Raw genomic sequence first — 20,982 nt, 5'->3', positions numbered from 1 at the left:
TAATTTTTTCAAAATGAGAGCTCAAAACGAAACACCTCTATTAATGTGGAACGGAGGGAGTATTATATTGAATGAAATGATACCTTATTATCAGCTAGTTTCAATTATATGTGAAAAAATTGGAATTGATTTGGCTGCACATATGATTGATTTAACATGGAGGCATCTTGTGGCTTTTAGTGGAGTGGTCAATTATATAGCTACACCAGTGGATGAGAATTTGTTGGAGTATATGTTTGCTGAAAATCCACGTCAAATTGAACTGTTTATTGAATATACTCCTGTTACTACTACTTTGCAATTTGAACCACCTACCATTCATCATGATGTTAAACATCTAGGAGGGACGAACATCATAGTTTCGATGTCGGGACATCTAGGAGGGATGATGAACATCATATGTCACGACCGCCCTTACTAAGGATAGTAAAGACGGGGAAATCGTGACTAGGGAAGGAACTACGAAGCGGGGAAGAAATGGGGGAACAATAAAAGACAACATTTAACACGAAAATCGACCAAACTTCGAAAGGACTATTTTAATCATTTAAATAGTGTCATAACATAGTGTGGGGAAAAATGAAAGACTTTTAGAAGGAAAGCAATTTAAACAAGACAGCGGAAATCAAGTATCTAGAGAGAGTCATAGGATGACGCCCTTGTATGAAGACACGACGCATCCGGAAATCTAAAGGCTCGACTCAACATCCGCCGCAACATCCCGCTCAACGTGCACATAGGGAAAATATATGCAGGGCTGAATACTTGATATACTCAGTGGACACATGCCAAAATATTTGATAAAAGTTATGTCATCCATACCATAGTGAACTCGAGTTTTAACATTTTAGAAAAGAATATCATCGAGTATCACAAAACATTTTTCGTAGACTGGCCAGTCAAACCAATCTCCCCACTTTCTCATCAAGCAACCAATCAATCACATCCTCTTACCATAGTACGACGAAAGTGTGGCCACACTATTCGCCCACGAGACCGGCCGACTAGCTAGGACGGCTCCCGATCCCACATGTTGTAACGACCCTCCAAACCGATATTATTAGAAACTATATTATTAGCTTGATTATCTATATAAGTGACCTTTATGCGATTAAATCCGAGCTACGATAGATTGTCGTTGTTTGTTTTGACGTTAGGCAAGTGAATAGAACACGTAAATATATTACATCTATGTGAGTATAATAAATTTAAATAAATAAATAAATAAGATCCAAAAATCAAAATTTTAATGTCCGATACATTCAACAAAAGTCAAACAAAATTTAATCTATGCATCATGCGTTCTAAGAAAATCGGGTACTTTAACGCGGACAGCCACGAGCTTGAATCGAGTTTCTTCCTGCACCAAATTAAACAATAAATATACTAATAATATAATAAAAGAGATTAATCATAAAGAAAGGAGAAGATAGACTCGATCAGATTTTTTTCGACAGCAGCATTTAATGCTGCATTAAATGCATTTAATGAGTGCAGGATGAAATCATATCCCTGACAACAAGATAAGTCTCACTTGCATGTTTTATGTATATGTACATATATATATATAAATCTTTTTGTCACTCACCCACACAAATCCTAACTTCTCTACGCACACCAATTTTTTCTGCACACGCCAACCCAACGTAGGATAGAGAAGTCCAAGAAGGGATATTTGCACAAAATTGTAGGGTCAAGCACTGCAAATTACAATCCAACGACACTTTGTTTCCATATCAAAAAGGTAACCCCAAGCCTCCTTTCATTTTCTTTATGCATATACATCCATTCACACTTGATATGAAATATAGGAACACACATGCTAGGCACCACCGTATCACATATTACATCAAGAACTCACAATAACACAACAAATGCTCCGAGTTTCACCATTAAGTCTTCCAAGTAGACACGATTGTCCAGAATTCACCAAATTTATAAAATAGACAACTAAGTCCTACAACCAAGGTAAGCATAAATTGAGAATCTTATCACATGAAAACCGACCTCCGAATTGAATGAATCAAAGCAAACTGACTTAAAGAATCGGAGTTTAATCCATAGAATCAAATTAAAACCTCATCTGCGGAGTTAATCGGAGTTGTTTCGGGGGTGGAAACGAAGCTGCCAAAACTGACGGACAACTCCGGTAGCGGCGGCTGATCTGAAACGGCAGCAAATCGGCGTCGGCGGCTGGGGGGGAGATCCTCGGTGACGGCGGGGCGCGAACCCACGGCGTCGGCAGACCCGCAGCGGTGGTGGCGGTGCGACGAATCTGGACCAGCGGAGGGGGGTGGCGAGCGACGGCGTGAGGCTGAGAGAGGAGATAAGAGGGAGAGAGTGGAGAGAGGAGCGACGGCGACGGCGACGCCGGGGGATGGCTGGTCGACGGAAAGAAGAGAGAGAGATTTGTCCAATTTGGGGAAGAAGTGTGAATAGTGTTGAGAGAGGAAGAAACCGATAGTGGGGGTGGAGTATGTGGGTTTTGTTTTTTGTTGGACTAATAAATTAGTTACTTGGGCTAAGGGAGGGGAAGAATTTAATTTTGAGCCCAATTCCTTTTAACAATTGGGGTGCAGTAAATAAATGAAGGGAAGTCCAATTTCGAAATTTACTTATGTTTTGGGATCTCTTTTATTTTGTGTTGGGCTCAAGTTTTAATTGGAGAAATAAGGTGGGCTAAGATAACAATTATCTTGGGTCAAATTAATTAATACTTGGACCGATAATTTTATTGTTGAGAATTATTTAATTAATCCCAGAATATTTCGGAGGATGAATAATTTTATCCTAAGTCCGAAATAAATATTTTTTTTCAAGGGGAAATGGTTGCGATAATTTAATTGTGCACTTTTGTAATTTTTGGGATTTTAATTCGATATCGGGGAGGGAAATACGAGGAGCCAACAGAGGACTTATGGGCGTGAGCGGCCGACTGGAGTCGCACGTGACGCCTTGGGCGGCCGCCGAATAATCGAAAATACGCGAAAATCAAGAAACGAGATAAAAGACTTTAATGAGGGTGCATGCATTCTAATGTAAGTAGTTTTGTCCTTGAGTCTAATTAGTGTATTATTATATTGTGATATTTTCAAAAGGGTGCTTTCGCAAGTAAGGTCGGAGTAAGAAATTCAAGTTAAAGGAACTAAACGAACAAGGTGAGCTTTCTTATACTAAAAATACAAATTGTATTTTATGAAAACTTGAACACATGTTCGTGATTTTTAAAGATGTTGTCTTGCCTTAAATGTTTTTGTGTATGATGCCTATCTGTTGGCTACGGCCAAGTGAATTATGAATGATGATATAAGTCGAATTCGGGTCCCAGTGAGGGTGGTGTCCCCACTCGGACTAGTGTACACAAGCTCCCTCTGCATGTTGGGCAGAGCAGGTGACCGAGGAAGGTGGCCACCTTCCCGGCACAAGAATACCTCTGACATGTTGGGCAGAGAAGGTGACCGTGCGAGAACACCATCTCGACGGCACAATGTGATCAGATATGGCTAAGTACAGGAAAAAAAAGGGACTGCAGTCCAATGTGATATTTTTAGTAAGCTCGGGTCTTTTCAACAACACCCGAGTGTTACTGTGATGATGGCTTGACAATATTTTCAAATGTATATGTGTAATTGTCGGCAATGTGTTCACTGAGTACTTTTTGTACTCAGCCCTGCATATATTTCTAAATGTGCAGGTTGAGCAGCGAAGTGGTGGAGGAAGTGCTATTGAGACAAGACATTTAATTCAGTCAGATTTTGACTCTCGGAGGTTCATGTCTTCATACATGGAACCGCGTTCATTTGCTTCCGTTGTGCATCTTAAAAGACTCAAGTCTATTTTGTTAAAACTCTGATTTTACTTCGAGCTATTCCCATTTGTTTCGGGCTATGGTTGAGTTGTGTTGATTTTCCCCTTTCTTCCCCGCTTCTTTAATCCTCCCCTAGTCGCGATCAACCGTGTTTTCTATCCTTAGAAAATGCGGTCGTGACACATGTGTACACAGCCTGATAGGGTTTGCGGCCCTACTCAGACCATTTCATGTATTTCATTCAAAACTTGCCAACAAGACCATTTCAATCAAGACATGAATCTGGCAGAACAACGCAGTCGTTTTGTAAAAATCATTAAAATTCCATCCGACCTCATATGACCATAAAATTTGGTCAACATACAGTAGAAACATAAAGGTTTACTAAGTTAAAATTTCACACCAAAATCATGTCTTTTAATCGGTCCAAAAAAAATGAAACTCACTAGACGGAACACACAATTCTGGCAGTACTGCGCAGTTTGATTGAAAAATTCGTTAAACATTCATCTTTCTTAAAAAGGGGCTGAAATTTTGACACAACACAGAAGATACTTAAAATTTCACTCAGTTAAAAATTTGTACCAAAATAAGATCGTTTGGTCGGCCAAACACTCGTCGGAACCTACTGTCCGAACACCACAGTTTTAATGCTCAATATTTACAAACTAGGGTTTATCTATCATTCGTCCACACATACATATTCATGCTTTCAACACATATTCATGCTTCAAAAATGACATCACAACCATGTTCCCCTATTTACACATAGCATTCACCAATGAATCATCCACAAATTCACACACACACATACATACACGCAACATATACTTTCTCGTGCAAACATCCTTCCCAACCGATTAATTTTTAGATCTACGATTTCTACACTCACTATATGCATAAGGGGATCAAGAAACATGGATTCAATGGTAAGAAGGAGAAAGATGAATCAAAGTATACATTTCTCTTGAAAATCAATCGGTAGGAATGACGAATGATGCGATTCTTCGATGAATCTTGAATTTCCAACTCCACAATGATGCAAGAACAAGGGATTGGTGAAGGATTGGTAGAGAAGGAGGGGAAGAGAGAGACGTGTGGTATGGAGAGAAGAGGGAGGCGAAAATATGAGGGCTAGGGTTAGGGTTCTTTTAATTTATAGTCTAGGATAAATCCCACAATTAAATAAAGCAATTAAAATTGTGGAAGAATAAAATAGAGGTCAATGAATAAATCCCATCATTAAAAGGAAAATAGGCGTGTAGTATGTGGGGGAGTAATTTTCAAAGATTGCTATTTAATTAGCATATATATTTATTTGGTATTTACTTGGAGAGAAAGATACTCACAAAATAGGTAAAAAGATATTGAGTATCTCATAAATAAGGTAACAAAATAATTCAAGCATCTCCAAGTGGAGAAATAAAAAAGGGCGTGTATAATGGAAAAAATCAAGGAAAATACTTAAATCCCCAAATCAAATAGGAATAGGATTTAAATTTGGTAATTTCTTATAAGAAATGACTCCCACAAAATAGGTAACAAACAAATTAATCTCACAAGTAATTGAAAGGCATATGGGCGAAAATTATGAGGTTTTAGGGAAAGAAAGAATCAAATCCTAATTAAAATAGGATATAGAGAGATTTGGCAAGATATGGTAAGATTTAATTGGATTTTAATTCAAGGAAAGAGATAAACAAGATACCAATTAAATCTACAAAAATAATTCTCTCTCTTAATTAACAGGAGATTTCGAAAATCTCAAGGGATGGCCAAGGGGTCGAAAATCATGTAGAATAGCATAGGGATAATTTGGTTTGGATTTAATTTGGATAAATATCCAAAGCAATTAATTAAATCCAAGAAAGAAAGTATTATTTCCAATAAATAAGAGGGCCGAAAATTTCAAATAAAATGGCTAGAATGATTATGCATTATCCCATTTAAGTTAATTCACACATTGGAAGCTTAATCACATTAACTTACATAACTCACAACAACTAATTTCACATAATTAACTCAAACACATAGAGACTCAATTTCCCCAAAAGAAATTCTCATTCAACATCCACATTAATCAAAATAAAATAAGTCATCAAATAAAAATAATTTAAAAAGTCACAATTTTCCGTGGTGTTACATCATAGCTTTGAATTCAACACATTTAGGAGGGATGTTGATGAACAACTAGATGTACCAAATGTGACATCTGATGGTTCTGACAGTTCTGATAATTGTGATGGTTCTGATAGTTCTGATTGTCCCCTCCTCGAGACGACACTCTGGAGGTGTCAGATAATTCAGGTAGTTCTCAACCAAGTCATCCTGATTATAGTGAAGAATCATGTGAAGATTCTACAGACGATGAGACACTTGATATGATGGTTGAGAACTATGTACAACCATCTCTTCTTGGTGAGCAACTTGTTCCCGATTATCACTACAATAAAATGCAAAATAGTGACGGAATTAGTGACAGAATTGAATAGCTCAACAACTAGTGACAGAATTAGTTACGGAAACGTGCCAGTCACTAATTAGTGACAGGGTACTCCGTCACTAAAGCGAAACAGTAGCCTATGATTTCTGTCCCAAAAAATTTAGTGATGGAAATTTCGTCACTAAAACTTTTTACTAATAAGTTTATTATTGACGGATCTGCCAAAGCTTTATCTGTCACTAATCTATTAAGTGCAAAAATTTCACTGTTTAGTGACGGAAATCTCTGTTACTAATTAGCGAATTTTTGTAGTGTATGTGCTTGAAGGGTTACCATTTTTATTGATCATTACCATGTGAAGGCTGTCGAGATTACGTTTCAGATGACCATGGAGTGGGTGAAGAAGATGTGTGGTATTGGGACGATGATAATCCAAGACATATAGATGTGGGAACGAAATTTAATAGCAAATTGCTATTTAAAATTGTTGAAACATTATGGCATGTGGGAACAGGTCGGATGTATGAGGTTATGGATAGTAAACCAAAAGATGGCATGCAATTTGTAGGGACCCATTTGGTCCGAAAAGAAAAGGCAAGGACCTCGGCCAACGATACCCATGTAATTGGGAGGTTAAAGCAACATTTAAGAAACGCGATGGTAGCTGGTCCATCAACTCATGGGTTGATCGTCATTGTTATATGGGAGATCACAATCCAAGCGAACATGCTAGTCTTACATCATCCATGATTGCTCTCTGTATTCGAAATCAAATTTAAAACGATGCTGAATTCAAGCCTTCTGCGGTAGTTACATATATCAGAGATAAATTTTACTTGAAAATCAGCTACAAGAAAGCATGGTATGCTCGCAGAAAAGCTATTGAGCTTGTATATGGTGGGTGGGAGGGGTCATTCAGATAACTCCCCAACTACCTCACTGAGTTGCATAGACAAAATATTTGGACAATCGTTGAGTGGTTGCATGACCCTATATTGAGTCAAGGTAATAAAAAAGTGTTCCGATTTTGGGCATTTGGGCCAGCTATAGAGGCGTTCCAACTAGCAAAGCCGGTTTTATCAGTTGATGGGACTCACATGCGTGGAAGACTTAACGGTAAATTACTTGCTGCAGTTGGTTACGATGCAAATAAGAACTGTTTGCCTGTTGTTTTTGCTATTGTTGATGAAGAAACCAATGAGAGTTGGAATTGGTTTTTGAATCTTGTCAGAGTGCATATTTTAAAGCATGACACGGAAATGTGCATAATATCAGACAAACATCAAAGCATTATAAATGCCATGCAGTCTGATGTGTGGAAAGAGGTACCAGTAGGTTATCATCGATACTGTTAAGTGAACGTCAGAGCGAATGTGTTTCAAAGACACAAAGCCCCGGAGTGAAGAAATGGGTATGGATAATGGGTGAAGTAATTGAAGAGCGGAGATATTTGAGTGCAAGACGTGACTTAGAAAAGGTGAGTCCAGAAGCTCTGAGGTACCTCGAAACCACCTTAGATAGATCGCAGTGGACTATGACACACGATGAATTTCTTCGATGGGGTGAGACATGTACTAACATGTCCGAGTGTTATAGCAATGTGTTGTTATCTACAAGGGAACTGCCAATTAGAGCTATCATTGATATTACATTCTGGAGGACCATCAACTGGTTTGTTAACAGAACGACTGTAGCCAAACAATGTCAGACGCCTTTGACACCGTGGGCTTGGCAGTTATTCCAAAAATAGTAGTTACATGTACATTGGCTTATGTTCAACGAAAAATAATAGCATTAATGGTACTTTGTTTTACCTAATCAAGAAATCTTCACAAATCACAAGGTATCTTGCCACCTGACCAGAGCAATCTTGAAGCTCAACACCAGTTCATAAGAAAAACATTAAACACGAACACACCGAACATGCCTATTTTAAAGATTCAGGACGGCTCAATTATAAGGTGATTTATATCTCCGAATCGGATTGATCAATGCGACAGTTATTTGGTACTTTTTCTCACTCCTATTAAAATATGTATCTTTCTTTCTTTTGCTATTTTAATACTTACACTCACATTTTCTCACTCCAATTAAACACATTAACCAATAACTCTTAAAATCCCGTGTCGGCCAAGAAAGGTGTCGTCTTATCCGGGACGGAGGGAGTACATTGTTAATAAAAGATGTGTTCGCCCGGCTTAACTGGTTCAGCCGGTCCGTTCCAATTTTCGAAACACTGCTTATATTTAATTTGTATGTGTATGGCTAATAATTTCATGGTGTTAGATAATTTACTCACAACGACACATAAAAATGAAATTAGAAGTTGATAGTTCCACTGTTGTAACAACTCTGTGTATAAAATCGCATTGATTCATTCGAATGAATAAATTAAACTACATTTTCTATTCAACACGACATTACCAAACCCGAACACAAAAATTCAACATGAACCCAAAAATGTAGTCTAAAGTTATGGACTACAGCGAGATCACATTCTCGAATCCGAAATTCTTGAGAGAGAGAAGGCTAGGATAAAAAATCACGGCGGTATTGTACACCTTCGCATCTGCATCCTGATACTTATCGAATTGTTGAAGAGTTCTTGTCTTATTGGAGTAGTAGACTAGAATAGAACGGTCCACCAACATCAAAACATCACCATCTCTAAAAAGTTTAATTGCTTCTACAAATACATAACGCCTGCAAAAAGATAAATCTAATTCATTAATACTTATCTTGTATTCTATGGTCCAAGATTCAACGACTAGGTATTCCTTCATCATCCAGATGACAATTTCACCGTTGACAATTTCATCATCGTGTGCATAGCAAGAATAACACAGATAGTCCCTCAAAACAGATAAATACCCCGATCCATCTCCCATAGGGAAGGGGAAAGGGAATATGCTAAAACATTCCGTTTCAACGTCAAAACCACAAAAAGCCCATATGAAATTCGTCGAATCATATAGGAGTACTTGCCAATGGAGGTTGTCATTACATAAAATGGGGTGACCACAGAATTGGAAACCAGAAGCAGCTCCGGCTTGAACGCGCCTCCATGTGCCTGTTCCGAGGGTATATACACAATGAAAGTCGGAACCCGTTTCCGGATTGATCCAAACCACCTTATATTGCCCACTTATTTTGCTCACACCGAATCCAAGTTGCAACAATCGATACGGAATGTAGTCCTCAGGGTAGCTGAGCTCGGTATATTCACGAGTGATGAGATTGCATACATGAGGAATATATTGTGGTGATGGTGAGTACAGAAGAAGCAATCCATTAGCAGCTACACATTCCATTGATGTTATGTTTCTGTGAGGGATCTCCAAATCCGTGAGACGATTGTAGTGACGATCATGGCTCTCCAAATCGGCTTCATCTTCGTCTTCAATTTCGAAAATTGTGCACCGAGTTGAGTTCCTCTTTGTAAAATTAAAGCGAACTAGGGCGGGCGGGGTTTTGAGTTTCGACTTGTCGAAATCGTCGGAATCGAGCAGATTGAGCCATGCTTTGCAAACGGACTTGCTTATTGCATAGCTTCGGATAGAGAGGCGTGAGAGGATGTCGGTTGTGATTTCTGTTGGTAGATTTGTGAAGAAATCTTGCACCATTTCTGCTGTTCAAACGATGAAGAGGAAGAGGAAGATGAAATAGCCGCTGCGTTGTATCGTGTTAATTAGAATTAGGGCTTTAATTTAATTTATCATAACTTTTCTTTGTTAAGAGGTTATAAAATTGCAAAAATATAAAAGAAGAGCCAAATTAAAAAGAGTGATTTTCTAGCTTGATATCTTTCCTTTACTTTGGATCTTTTCCTTACGAGTATCTTTAGATCTTTTCTTATGTGTATATTTCTTTAGTTTAAATCTTTCCTTTTAGTACAAGCGGTAGAGTAGCGTACAAGATTTAGGGCATTAATATATCTTATGATAATAACTCGTTTTATAAAAACTAGTTTTAACACTCGTGCTATGCACGAGACATAAAAGTTTCAAATTATAAATATAAAATAAATGAATATATAAAACCATAAACCATGTATGGCTATATCTTTCACCCAATTATTACATTAGTACGCACAAAAATAAAATGCATATACAAAAGGCACAAATACACACAAAGTGATAAACGACAAAAAACACTACACAAACATCTAAATTTAATAGACGTTTTGTTTTATGAGATATATATAATAAAAACACATTCAATAAAAGCACGTGTAAGATGGGGAGAATCCTCTGCTGTGTTATATTATAACATAGCGGGGGTTGCTATGGTTAAACGTAACCACTATCATATGAAAAGTAGTAGAATGGTAGAATTTTAAACACGTAGTACTCTAATTCTATTTCTCTCATTGTTTTTTTCCCTATTTGTTTCTTTAATTAAATATCCAGTGGGCCAATGCAACTTTTTTACATGGAATAGCCTTATTACCATTAAACTTGTAGAGCTTAATAGAAATAAAAAAATAAAAACAAATTAGAGAAGGTATTGCTTCTTATTGAATGGTTGTAGAGTTTGATATTTAAAAGAATTTAGAATCATAGCATAAAGTATCTAAATTGACCAAATGCACATAGCAATAGTTTTTTTTTTAATTTAAACTGAAAATATTGAATAGCTTGGTTGATAATATGAGATAGTAGTAGTTTTTTTCAAACTTTTTGAAAAAAGTTTCCAATATTGCAACAATGAGAATCGTGAGCAACATTGAAATTTATATTTCATACTAATCCAACTGAATAACTCAAAATATTAAAATTTAAAAACAATAATCAAACTTTCTGTCTGATATATGCTAACTTAAAACTTTTTTACAAATTTAAAACATTAGTGAAACATTTTGTATGTAAGGTGTAATTACCCCTCAGTATAGACTAAAACTTTTAATCATTCATGGACTCGTTACTCTTGAAATTGCAACACACAATTGTCAATGACTAAAAAAATGTCTTTTAAGAAATAGGCCAACATGAGCAAACAAATACAAAAATAAATATTTTTTCACAATTAATATATTCGTTTTTGCCAAATTTAAATTCAATACAGGAAAATATACCTAAACATGAAAAAATAAACTAAGAAAAAATAAAAAATACTTGAAAATTATATCGTCCCTCTTGAGTTGAAGTAACACCAAATTTACGATCTAATATAAAGAAAATAACGTATAGTATGCGTTCGTATTAATAAAAATGTTAAGTGTGCTGCAATATTGTTCTTGGTTTGATATTGCTACTAATTTAGTTTTGCTTTTTTATCATTATTATTTGATATTTTATTCATTATTATTTGGTTTAGCCAAATTTTATTTCAATATGTGATAATATAGTTACATATTCCAATATTTTGAAAAATCTAAAAGGAGAAATATGAGTAATCAAAGTTAACTCAATTCTAACTATATACTATGAGACTTTAAAATTTTGTTTTTCCCTCTTGAGTAGAAGTAACATCAAGTATACGATCTAACATCACGAAACTAACACATAGCATGTGTTCGTATCAATAAAAATATTCTTGTGATGCAATATTGTTCTTTGTTTAATAATAACATTAATTTAACTTCATTTTTTATAATTATTTTGGTTTAGCCAAATTTAAATTTAATATATACATATTTCAAAATTTTGGAAAGTCTAAAAGATAGAAATGTAAGTAAATCAAAGTCAACTTAATTCTAACTATATATAAACTTAATTATTTATTAAAAAAATTATTTAAAAAACAAAGTTCAATAAATAAAAAATGCAAATTAAAAACTGTATTTAATCAAGAAAGATGTACTATAAATTGATTATAATAAGTACAAAAAGCCTACAAAATATTAAATAAAAATTTCAAACAATATACAATAAATTAATAATATTCTAAAACCCTAATACAACATGCGACGCCTCCATCTCTCTCAAGTTTCTCTCTCCCTCCCTCCTTCCTCCTCCTCCTTAACCGGCGGCGGAAAGCATCTCCCCAGCCAGAGCACCGCTCCTTCTTCCTCGCCGCTCTTCTTCCACACAGCCTCGCCGCTCATCCCGCCTGTCGCGCATTCCTCCCTCGCGGCGCTGCTCTGCCTTACATGCCATGGTCGCCGCCTTTCTCTCCTTCTCGCGGTTCCACCTCTTGGCCACCGGCTTGTGGACTCCTCCACGCCACCCAACCGTCGTCGCCGGTCACCAACCCCTCTCTCTCGTAACTCTCAGGTATCGGGCTTGCCGGCGTGCGAGTCCAGCCGCCACCGCCGTCGGTTCTCCTTCTCTTTATTCCGCTTCCGCCGCCGTCGACCCTCCTGCACAACCGCCGCCGCAGTAACCCATCCTGCACAACAGCAGCGTCGCCGCTTCCCTTCATCTCCGACATCTCTCTCGTCGCCTCACCCGCCAGCTGTCGCCGGATTCCAAGCAGAACCAAACCTGCTATACTGCAATCACAAAATTAGTCCACAAAATGCAAATTCTAGTCCATCTATTTAAAAGTGTTTCAAATCTTGTTCAAGAAGTTTGCATTTGGTTGGACTATTTGAGAAGCCACTATTATTCCATAGGAGCGGCCTTTTTTCTATACAATGGTTGTCAATTCTCAAAATGACCAAAAGGGCAAACAAAATAGCTTCATAATTTCCTGCCAAAAAGGGCAAAAAAAGTCTTTTCATTAAACTGACCCTTTATATTATGATAGATATACCCAAGACGAGAAACCCTAATCCCTAATTCTTGTTATTCATCATCATTAGCCTTTTTTGAACATCAGAGGTTCAGAAACTATCCACTAACGAAGAAAGATTTCTTCACGAATCTACCATCAGAACTCACCACCAACATCCTTTCACGCCTCTGTGTCCGAATCCTTGAAATCAGCAAGTCGGTTTGCAACGCATGGCGCGATTTGTTCAAGTCCGATGATTTCGTCAAATCCTATCATTCCATAATCAAAACCCCACGTGTCCTAACACATACTCAGCATACATGGCAGGCATGGCCGCTAATGGATTGCTTCTTCTATACTCAGAGTTAGGGCATGCTCAAATTCCTCTGGTTATATGCAATCCGATCACTCGTCAATATATCCGGCTCTTCTGCCCTGAGGAATGCATCTCAAAAGAATTTGGGTCGCGTTTAGGATTTGGTGTGAGCAAATTAAGTGGGCAATATAAGGTGGTCTGCCTCAATGGGGACGCCGGATCCGACCCTCATTATGCATATGTATACACCCTAGAAACAAGAACATGGAGGCGCGTTGAAACCGGTGCGGCATCTGGTGTCAAATTATATTGCGGTGGATGCATTATACGTAATGGAAATCTCCATTGGATTGTAAGTAATTCGATTCATCCCGTACGAATTTGTGGTTTTGATATTGAAACCGAATGTTTTAGTATCTTCTCTGCTCCTCCTATGATAGCTGAACACGAGAACTTGTGTGTTGAGATATTGTCTGTTTTGAGTGACTGCCTCTGTATTTGTTACTCATATCCCGATGAAATTGTCATCTGGTTTATGAAGAAATACCAAGTTGAAGAATCTTGGACCATAGAATACACGTTGAGTACTAGCGATATTACTCAAGAGTAAAATGCCATTTGTTAATCCTATCAAAGCTTTCAAGGATGGTGACATATTGATGTCGCTGAACGACAGTAGGCTCATCTACTATTGACATATTCCAACAAGACGAGAACTATTGATGTCGCTGAACGACAGTAGGCTCATCTACTATTCCAACAAGACGAGAACTATTAAACAAGTCGGTATGCTTAAGGATGGAGCTGTAGAGGAATACTTTACCTATGCTATGATTTTCACCCCTAGTCTTTTCTCATTCAAGAATTCCGGAATTGAGAATGTTATCTCGTTTTAGTTCATAATATTAGTCTACTTTATTTACATTTGTTTTCTTGAATTAACTTGCTTCACAAGTAAGCAATGACTATAAATTCTCTTCCTTTCTCTGTCTCAAAATAATAACAACATTGACTCATGTTCAACAATAAGATTAATGGCGCTTCTTTTTCCAAATCCTTTTTTACCAATCCTTTTCATTCTGTTCTATCACGAACACAAAATAAAATCAAGAAATCTTCACAAATCATATTAGAAGAAAAAAGCAAGATACAGTTTTGTACTCTGTTTCTCTGTTTTTTGACACGATAAGAAAACCTTAAACAACACGAACATGATAACAATGTGATTGAATTGTTGTTGCCATGATTCGATAACGACAAATTGTAAATTAACATTACTAACCCAAACAACACTAGGCATGATATATCAATGCCAGTGGACACGATAAAGCCGAACCAGAACACCATGATAAAGAAACCTTACCACGAACAAAAGTTAGACAAACATTATGAACTAAAACAAGATACTGCGTTTTCGGGTTGACATGATAACCCCAAACCAGGACACCAGTCACACAACCAAACAAAAGAAACCTTAGACACAAACTATAACGCGACAACATTCTCAACTTCGAAACTCTTGAGCGACAAAAGGCTACGAGTGAAAATCGTGGCAAAGGTAAAGTAATCCTCCTTAGCAACCGCATCCTTAAATATACAGACTTGTTGAGTCTTCCTCGTCTTCTTGCTGTAGTAGATGAGCCGCATCTTCTCCATCAACATCAAAACATCGCCATCTTTGAAGATTTCGATCGGAAAAACACACCTCATTTTCGTCCAATCCATACAAAAATAGTCATCAAAATCGAAGTTATAAGTACCCATCGTGTACTCCATCGTCCAAGAGTCAGCATCTCCGTATTCCTTCATCACCCAGACGACAAGTCCCGGGAGTAAAAAAACACAATTTATCTCTCAAAACGGACAACTTCCCAAAGGGCGTCCCCACAGAAGGAGTAGATAAGACGCCAAAACACTCCCCCACTAGAGGTGCGTAGAAGATGCTAAAACGTTATGTCTCAACATCAAAACCACAAATCCGTAAAGGCTGACGCAAATTGGACACCGTCCAATGGAGGTTGCCGTTGCATACAGTGTGTCCGTACGAATAGAATCTGAGACTAGAACCAGCCCTGGCCCCGCCTTTAACGAGCCTCCATTTTCGTGTCCCGAGGGTGTACATGTAGAAACAGTTGATTCCACCGCCGCGACTAACACAAACACCTTATATTGCCCACTTATTTCGCTCACACCGAATCTGTAAGTCAAAATATAATTAACCGAGATGTATTTCTTAGGGCGGGAGAGCTCGATATATTCACGAGTCATCGGATTGACTACGTAAAAAAGGTTTTTCGGGATCGCCATTTTCTGAGTGGAGCAGAAGCAATCCATTTGCAGATATACATCACAATAGCCTCACCTCACGTAGGCCACTCTCTGCCAATATAGCATTTGAAAAAAACTAAAGACAATGCATTTACGTGTGTCATTGCTATATAGATAACTAAATAAGGTTGAAAATTATAAAAAACCAAGTTCCTTAAATTAAGGGGAAAAAATCTCTAAATTTGAGCAAATCCGTAAGTATAATATAGAAATCCATTAAATTAAGGAATATCGTATAAGATGGTCACAGCTTACAACAAATCATGATAATGCCAAAAAACAAACACTACAAAATAAGATAACTTTCGACTCAAACATATGTAGATTAACGAACTAGTAACAATGGTGGATTCAGGATTTTCGATTTAAAGATATGATTATCCTATGGTTGAAAATTCGAACATGCGACATTAACAATATTAGTAGCTAGGTCAAATGACGTGGAAATGAGCAACTCATGCTTATATTTTGGATTCGTATATGTTTCTTCTGATATTTTAATATTGGGATCCGTTTAACAAGAAAGATGGGATAAGAAAATATATGTAAAACAAGATAAGAAATACACTTTTCCTAAGTGATGCTTATATTTTGGATTCATATATGTTTCTTCAGATTTTTTAATATTAGTAGATAATTATTTAACTCTGCAACTGTATAAATATATAATAAAATTAGTAAAACTGATTTTAATGGTATGTTTAGTTCATTTGTGGCTTTATTTTTAAATTTATTAAATTAGTAACTCTGGTTGATTTTTATCATATTCATTAAGAGTATTATTGATTTTCTCTCTAGTAATTTTGCATAAACGATTTAAATTTGTATTCATAAAGAATGATATTTATAATTTAAGAATAAAAACAATTCTATAGACATGTAAATTAATAATACTGTATAATATTAGAAAAATTAATATCAATGGCAATGCTATGCCCTCCGTTCACGAAAAAAGTCTCATTTTGTCATTTTGGAATGTAACAAAACATAGTTTCATTCATAAAAATGGAAAATTTTCCTCTCATACTTTACCCACATTTCTATACATTCTCTCTCTTACTTTATCACTTTCTCATTAAAACTCGTGTCGTCTATAAATGAGACTATGTTTTATGGACGGAGAGAGTAGTTGTTTGAGCCCCATCATTAAAAGTCTGGGTTTTTAATCCTCTTAGTTATGAATATGCTGTATAGATGCAAATATTATTAGCAACCCTTTAAAACTTTAAAACTCCTCAACTGAAATTCCCACAGGAAGAGTAGAAAAGATGCTATAACATTCCGTTTCAAGATCAAAACCACATATCCGAATCGAATCATATACCGTCATCCAATAGAGATTGCCATCACATACAATGAATCCATCTAAACATAATCTGTAACCAGAAGCAGGACCGGCTTGAAGGTGCCTCAATGTTCCTATTCTTGATAGTAAAATGGTTTCTTGATATTATCTACATAATAATTGAATCACGAAATGTGAAGCATTGAATCTAATATCGTCATAATAGACATCTTTAGAACCATCCACAATAAATAGACAACATCCGTATGTAGGGTCGACACGATAAGACCAAACACGAACACTACACGACAAAGAAATCTTAGAACCCGAACACTACATGACAAACAAACCTTAGATTCTGAACACACAAATGTAGACTAATACTACGAACTAAAACGAGATCACATTCTCAAATCCAAAATTCTTGAGCGAGAAAAGGCTAGGAGTGAAAATCAGGGCACTAACGTAATCTTTCGCAGCTGCATCCTTAAACATAGCGACTTGTTGAAAAGTTCTTGTCTTGTTGGAGTAGTAGATGAGACGATCTTCATCCAGCAACATCAAAAAGTCACCATCTTTGAAATGTATAATTGGATCAACACACCTCAAATCCCAATCAAAATCAGAAACAATAGTACTCAACTTGTACTCTATGGTCCAAGAATCCTCGGCTTGGTATTCCTTCATCATCCAGATGACAACTTCATTGTCGCATGTGTAAGAACAACAGAGGCAGTCCCTCAAAACAGACAAATTATTTCCCCCGGGAGGAACAGAGAAGATTCTAAAACATTCCGTTTCAACATCAAAACCACAAATCGATATGTTATAGCTCCAATCACTTACTATCCAGTGGAGGTTGCCATTACATACAACGTTTAGACCATAAAATCTGAAACCAGAAGCAACACCGGCTTCAACACGCCTCCATATTCCTGTTCCGAGGGTGCACACGCGATGTTCAGAGTCGGAGCCACGGAGCGTATTGATACCGAGCACCTTATATTGCCCACTTATTTTGCTCACACCAAATCCAAAACTGAACACATGATCCGGGCTGTAGTCCTCGGGGCAACAGAGCTCCGTATATTCACGAGTTATCGGATTACATATGTAAACAGAAATACCCTTTGTTGATGGTGAGTACAGAAGAAGCAATCCACTAGCAGTGATACCTTCCACATATTCTCTATTTCCGTGAAGGATCTCCAAATCCATGAGCGGAATGTAGTGAAGATCATGGCTCTTCTCCGTATCCACATCGTCTCCGTCTTCAATTTCGAAAATCGTGCACCGCTTTGAGTCTTTATTAGGCGTCAGGAGAGCTAGGGCGGGTGGGGTTTTGATTTCGGATTTGCGGAAATCGTCGGAATCGATTAAATTGAGCCATGGTTTGCAAACAGACTTGCTGATTGAAAGGGGTCGGATGGAGAGGCGTGAGAGGATGTTGGTGGTGAGTTCTGATGGTAGATTTCCGAAGAAATCACGCTCCATTAATGGACTCATCAATCACGACACAGTGAAGAGTAAGAAAAGGGCAGAGCTGCAATTTGGGGCTTTTCTTAAGCTTTAGTTTTACATAAATATTTCTCGAAATATTTGTTAAATGAGTACCTGAAATTTATTTATGTGGAGAATAGTTAATGTATGTGTCAACTAAAAGGCAACTTTTTTCACGAAATGTACATGATAAATTCGATGGACATGATCCTTTTGAACATCATTGCCGCTGCGAGGGATGTACCAAAAGCTCACAACACACAACTGCCCTTCTCACTTGAATAAAGTTATAAACTAAAGAATTCAAAGAATCACACAAATGGAGGCACAATTCAGAATTAGACATTTTAACTGAAAATCTACATTGCTCTTAACAGTGGGTAATGAATTAGATACATATACTAGCTAGGCTTGCCAGGTCGACACAATACACTTCACAATAAAGAAACCTTCGACACAGACGTGACCATATAACAACAACACACATATTTAGACGAACATCATCAACTACAACGAGATCACATTCTCGATTCCAAAATTCTTGAGTGAGAAAAGGCTAGGGGTGTAAATCATGAAAGAGGCCATGTCATCCTCTGAAGTTGCATCTGTAAGCAAACTACTAGTCGAATAGTTCTCGTCTTGTTGGAATAGTAGATGAAGCACGTCTCTTCCAAATACACGAAAAACATCGCCATTTTTGAAAATTTTGATTGGATAAACACGCATCATATTAACACCAAAACCATAACCAAAATCAATACTAATCTGGTACTTTATGGTCTAAGATTCCTCGATTTGGTATTCTTTCATCAGCCAGATGACAACTTTATCGTCCGATCTGTAAAACAAACATAGGCAGTCCCTCCAAACACTCAACTCACATCCAGAGCAAGTCGATCTAATGCTGGAGCAGAACATTCTGTTTCGAGATCAAAGGCACAAATCCAAAAGGTTCGAGCGGAATCATTTACTGTCCAATAGAGGTTGCCATTACATACAATGGTAGAGATGGAAGAAGTAGCTGCTGTGTTGTGTGAATAAGAATTAGGGCTTCTTCTCTTCACTTTTTATTAATATATTTTTAATTTTTTGTATTTTTAAATTTGAATTCATATGACAATTTAAATCAAAATTAAAGACATAGCACTCAACTTACATTCTATTCATTGTCCAAGATTCCTTGACTTGGTATTCCTTCATAACCAAATTGGTTATGATGACTGTTGAATATTTGGTGATGGACTTTCATTTGGGCTGTCTATTTCTTTAGCCCAGGTGATGTTAATTTGGGCTTGGCCCAAAACTAAACCCTAACACTCCAGATGCAGCCACGTGTACTCCCACCCGGATCAAGGCTCTCAGCCGTTGGATTGAGGTGTGTGCTAGTTATGTGAGAGGGCGTCCCTTTCTATTCTCACATTATTCATTCATTCACTCTCTCTCAGAAGCTTTCTCTCTCTCTCTCTGCTTTCTTCTCCAACGATTCTCCGGCGGTTTCTTTGTGATCTCTCACGGTTAAATGTGTAGTTGATCTTGCTAGAGTGCTAGAGAAGGCAACCACTTCGGTTGCTGGTGTGTTAGTGAAAACTAGGGTTTTGTGTGTGAGTGATTCTGTGTGAGTTTGTTCTCGGAGGTTTAAGATTTGGTGTTGAGGAGTCTGTTGGTGCTAGAATCTGGAGTGTAAGGTCAATCACTGATAGATTCAGTAGTGCTCCCTTGGATCGGTTTTTCTGGAGAATAGACTTGTTCTATCGGCGGGTGGCTGAGCCGAAATCTTGTTCTATTCGATGTTTTCTGCTTAGTCTTGATTTACTTGTGTAATTGTTTAAGATCCGAGAGGATCTATCTTTTGTGTTACTAACTCGTTTATTAAGTGTGCAGGCAGAGGAATCGCAAGAGATTAAGAGGATCTTAATCTTGTTGTTATAGCTAGATTGTAATTTTGTATTCAAGTTTGTAAACCTTGAATTGTATAAATCTGTCGTCGCGTGGTTAGAGTTTGACTGAGCTCTCCTAGTGAAGAACAAAGAGGTCTTGGTAATTATTGAATCTGACCCTAGTCTGATCCCTATAGTGGTATCAGAGCCATGGGAGGACTAGGTCGGCACGCCAAGTCTCTTAAGGAGGTGGGCAAGTGGAATCCTCCTTCGAGAGGGGATTCACTCTGGTAAATTGGCTGTAACCTTCTGGTTTTTTCTTTTCTGTTGTAGTGCCATCCATAGGCTTGGGATATTTGTTGCTGGTAGATAGCCCCTGGCAAAGGCATAGGGCTATTCTGTGTTATCTCTGTGAGTTTGCTTCCGCTGGATCTTGTTTCTCTGTGTTTTCTTGATCTCTTATTACTTGACCACCAAGCATAGTATACTGCCCAAGTGACCCCCTGCGTCCTCCAGTAGTGAGTGATTGCGAGCTGGGATAGCCTTGGAAAGTGTTGCTCGTGACAGTCAAGGATTTGAGGTCTGAACTCATGTGTGTTGGTTTCTTGAAGTGTTCTTGGTGTCTTCTGCCTATGTCTGTGTGCTTTAAGGTTTGTAAGGCTCTGTGTTTCTGTCTTGCTACCTGTGTTCTTGCAAAAATTGTTTCAAAAATGGCCCAGCCTGTTGGTCTGATCCCTTTCAATGGTAAAAATGATTTTGTGATCTGGA

At 37.5% G+C, this 20,982-nt stretch overlaps 2 protein-coding genes and 2 long non-coding RNA genes across 4 annotated transcripts; 1 reads left to right on the top strand and 3 right to left on the bottom strand.

The window, feature by feature from the left end:
- Positions 1 to 1,194: 1,194 nt before the first annotated feature.
- LOC121779327 lies at positions 1,195 to 3,278 on the bottom strand. The gene is made up of 2 exons (XR_006045779.1): positions 2,079 to 3,278; positions 1,195 to 1,360 (listed from the first exon to the last, which is right to left on the bottom strand). It is a non-coding gene; the product is annotated as an uncharacterized LOC121779327 (long non-coding RNA).
- Positions 1,397 to 3,758, top strand: LOC121779325. The gene is made up of 3 exons (XR_006045778.1): positions 1,397 to 1,744; positions 3,099 to 3,158; positions 3,695 to 3,758. It is a non-coding gene; the product is annotated as an uncharacterized LOC121779325 (long non-coding RNA).
- Positions 3,759 to 8,731: 4,973 nt separating this feature from the next.
- LOC121778892 (F-box/LRR-repeat/kelch-repeat protein At1g09650-like) lies at positions 8,732 to 9,874 on the bottom strand. The gene has a single exon (XM_042176284.1). The coding sequence runs from the start codon at positions 9,872 to 9,874 to the stop codon at positions 8,732 to 8,734; it is 1,143 nt and encodes a 380-aa protein (XP_042032218.1).
- A 7,353-nt stretch (positions 9,875 to 17,227) lies between these two features.
- Positions 17,228 to 18,331, bottom strand: LOC121778891 (F-box protein CPR1-like). Its single transcript, XM_042176283.1, has one exon. It carries the CDS (start codon positions 18,329 to 18,331, stop codon positions 17,228 to 17,230), a length of 1,104 nt encoding a protein of 367 aa, XP_042032217.1.
- Positions 18,332 to 20,982: the final 2,651 nt, after the last annotated feature.

This window comes from Salvia splendens, chromosome 19 (assembly GCF_004379255.2).
Source record: "Salvia splendens isolate huo1 chromosome 19, SspV2, whole genome shotgun sequence".
NCBI lineage: Eukaryota > Viridiplantae > Streptophyta > Magnoliopsida > Lamiales > Lamiaceae > Salvia > Salvia splendens.
This window is presented reverse-complemented; position numbering and strand designations above follow the sequence as displayed.

Excerpts from the sequence above, each read along its gene's own strand:
- LOC121778892 (XM_042176284.1), bottom strand. The coding sequence starts at position 9,874 with ATGGTGCAAGATTTCTTCACAAATCTACCAACAGAAATCACAACCGAC.
- LOC121778891 (XM_042176283.1), bottom strand. The coding sequence starts at position 18,331 with ATGGAGCGTGATTTCTTCGGAAATCTACCATCAGAACTCACCACCAAC.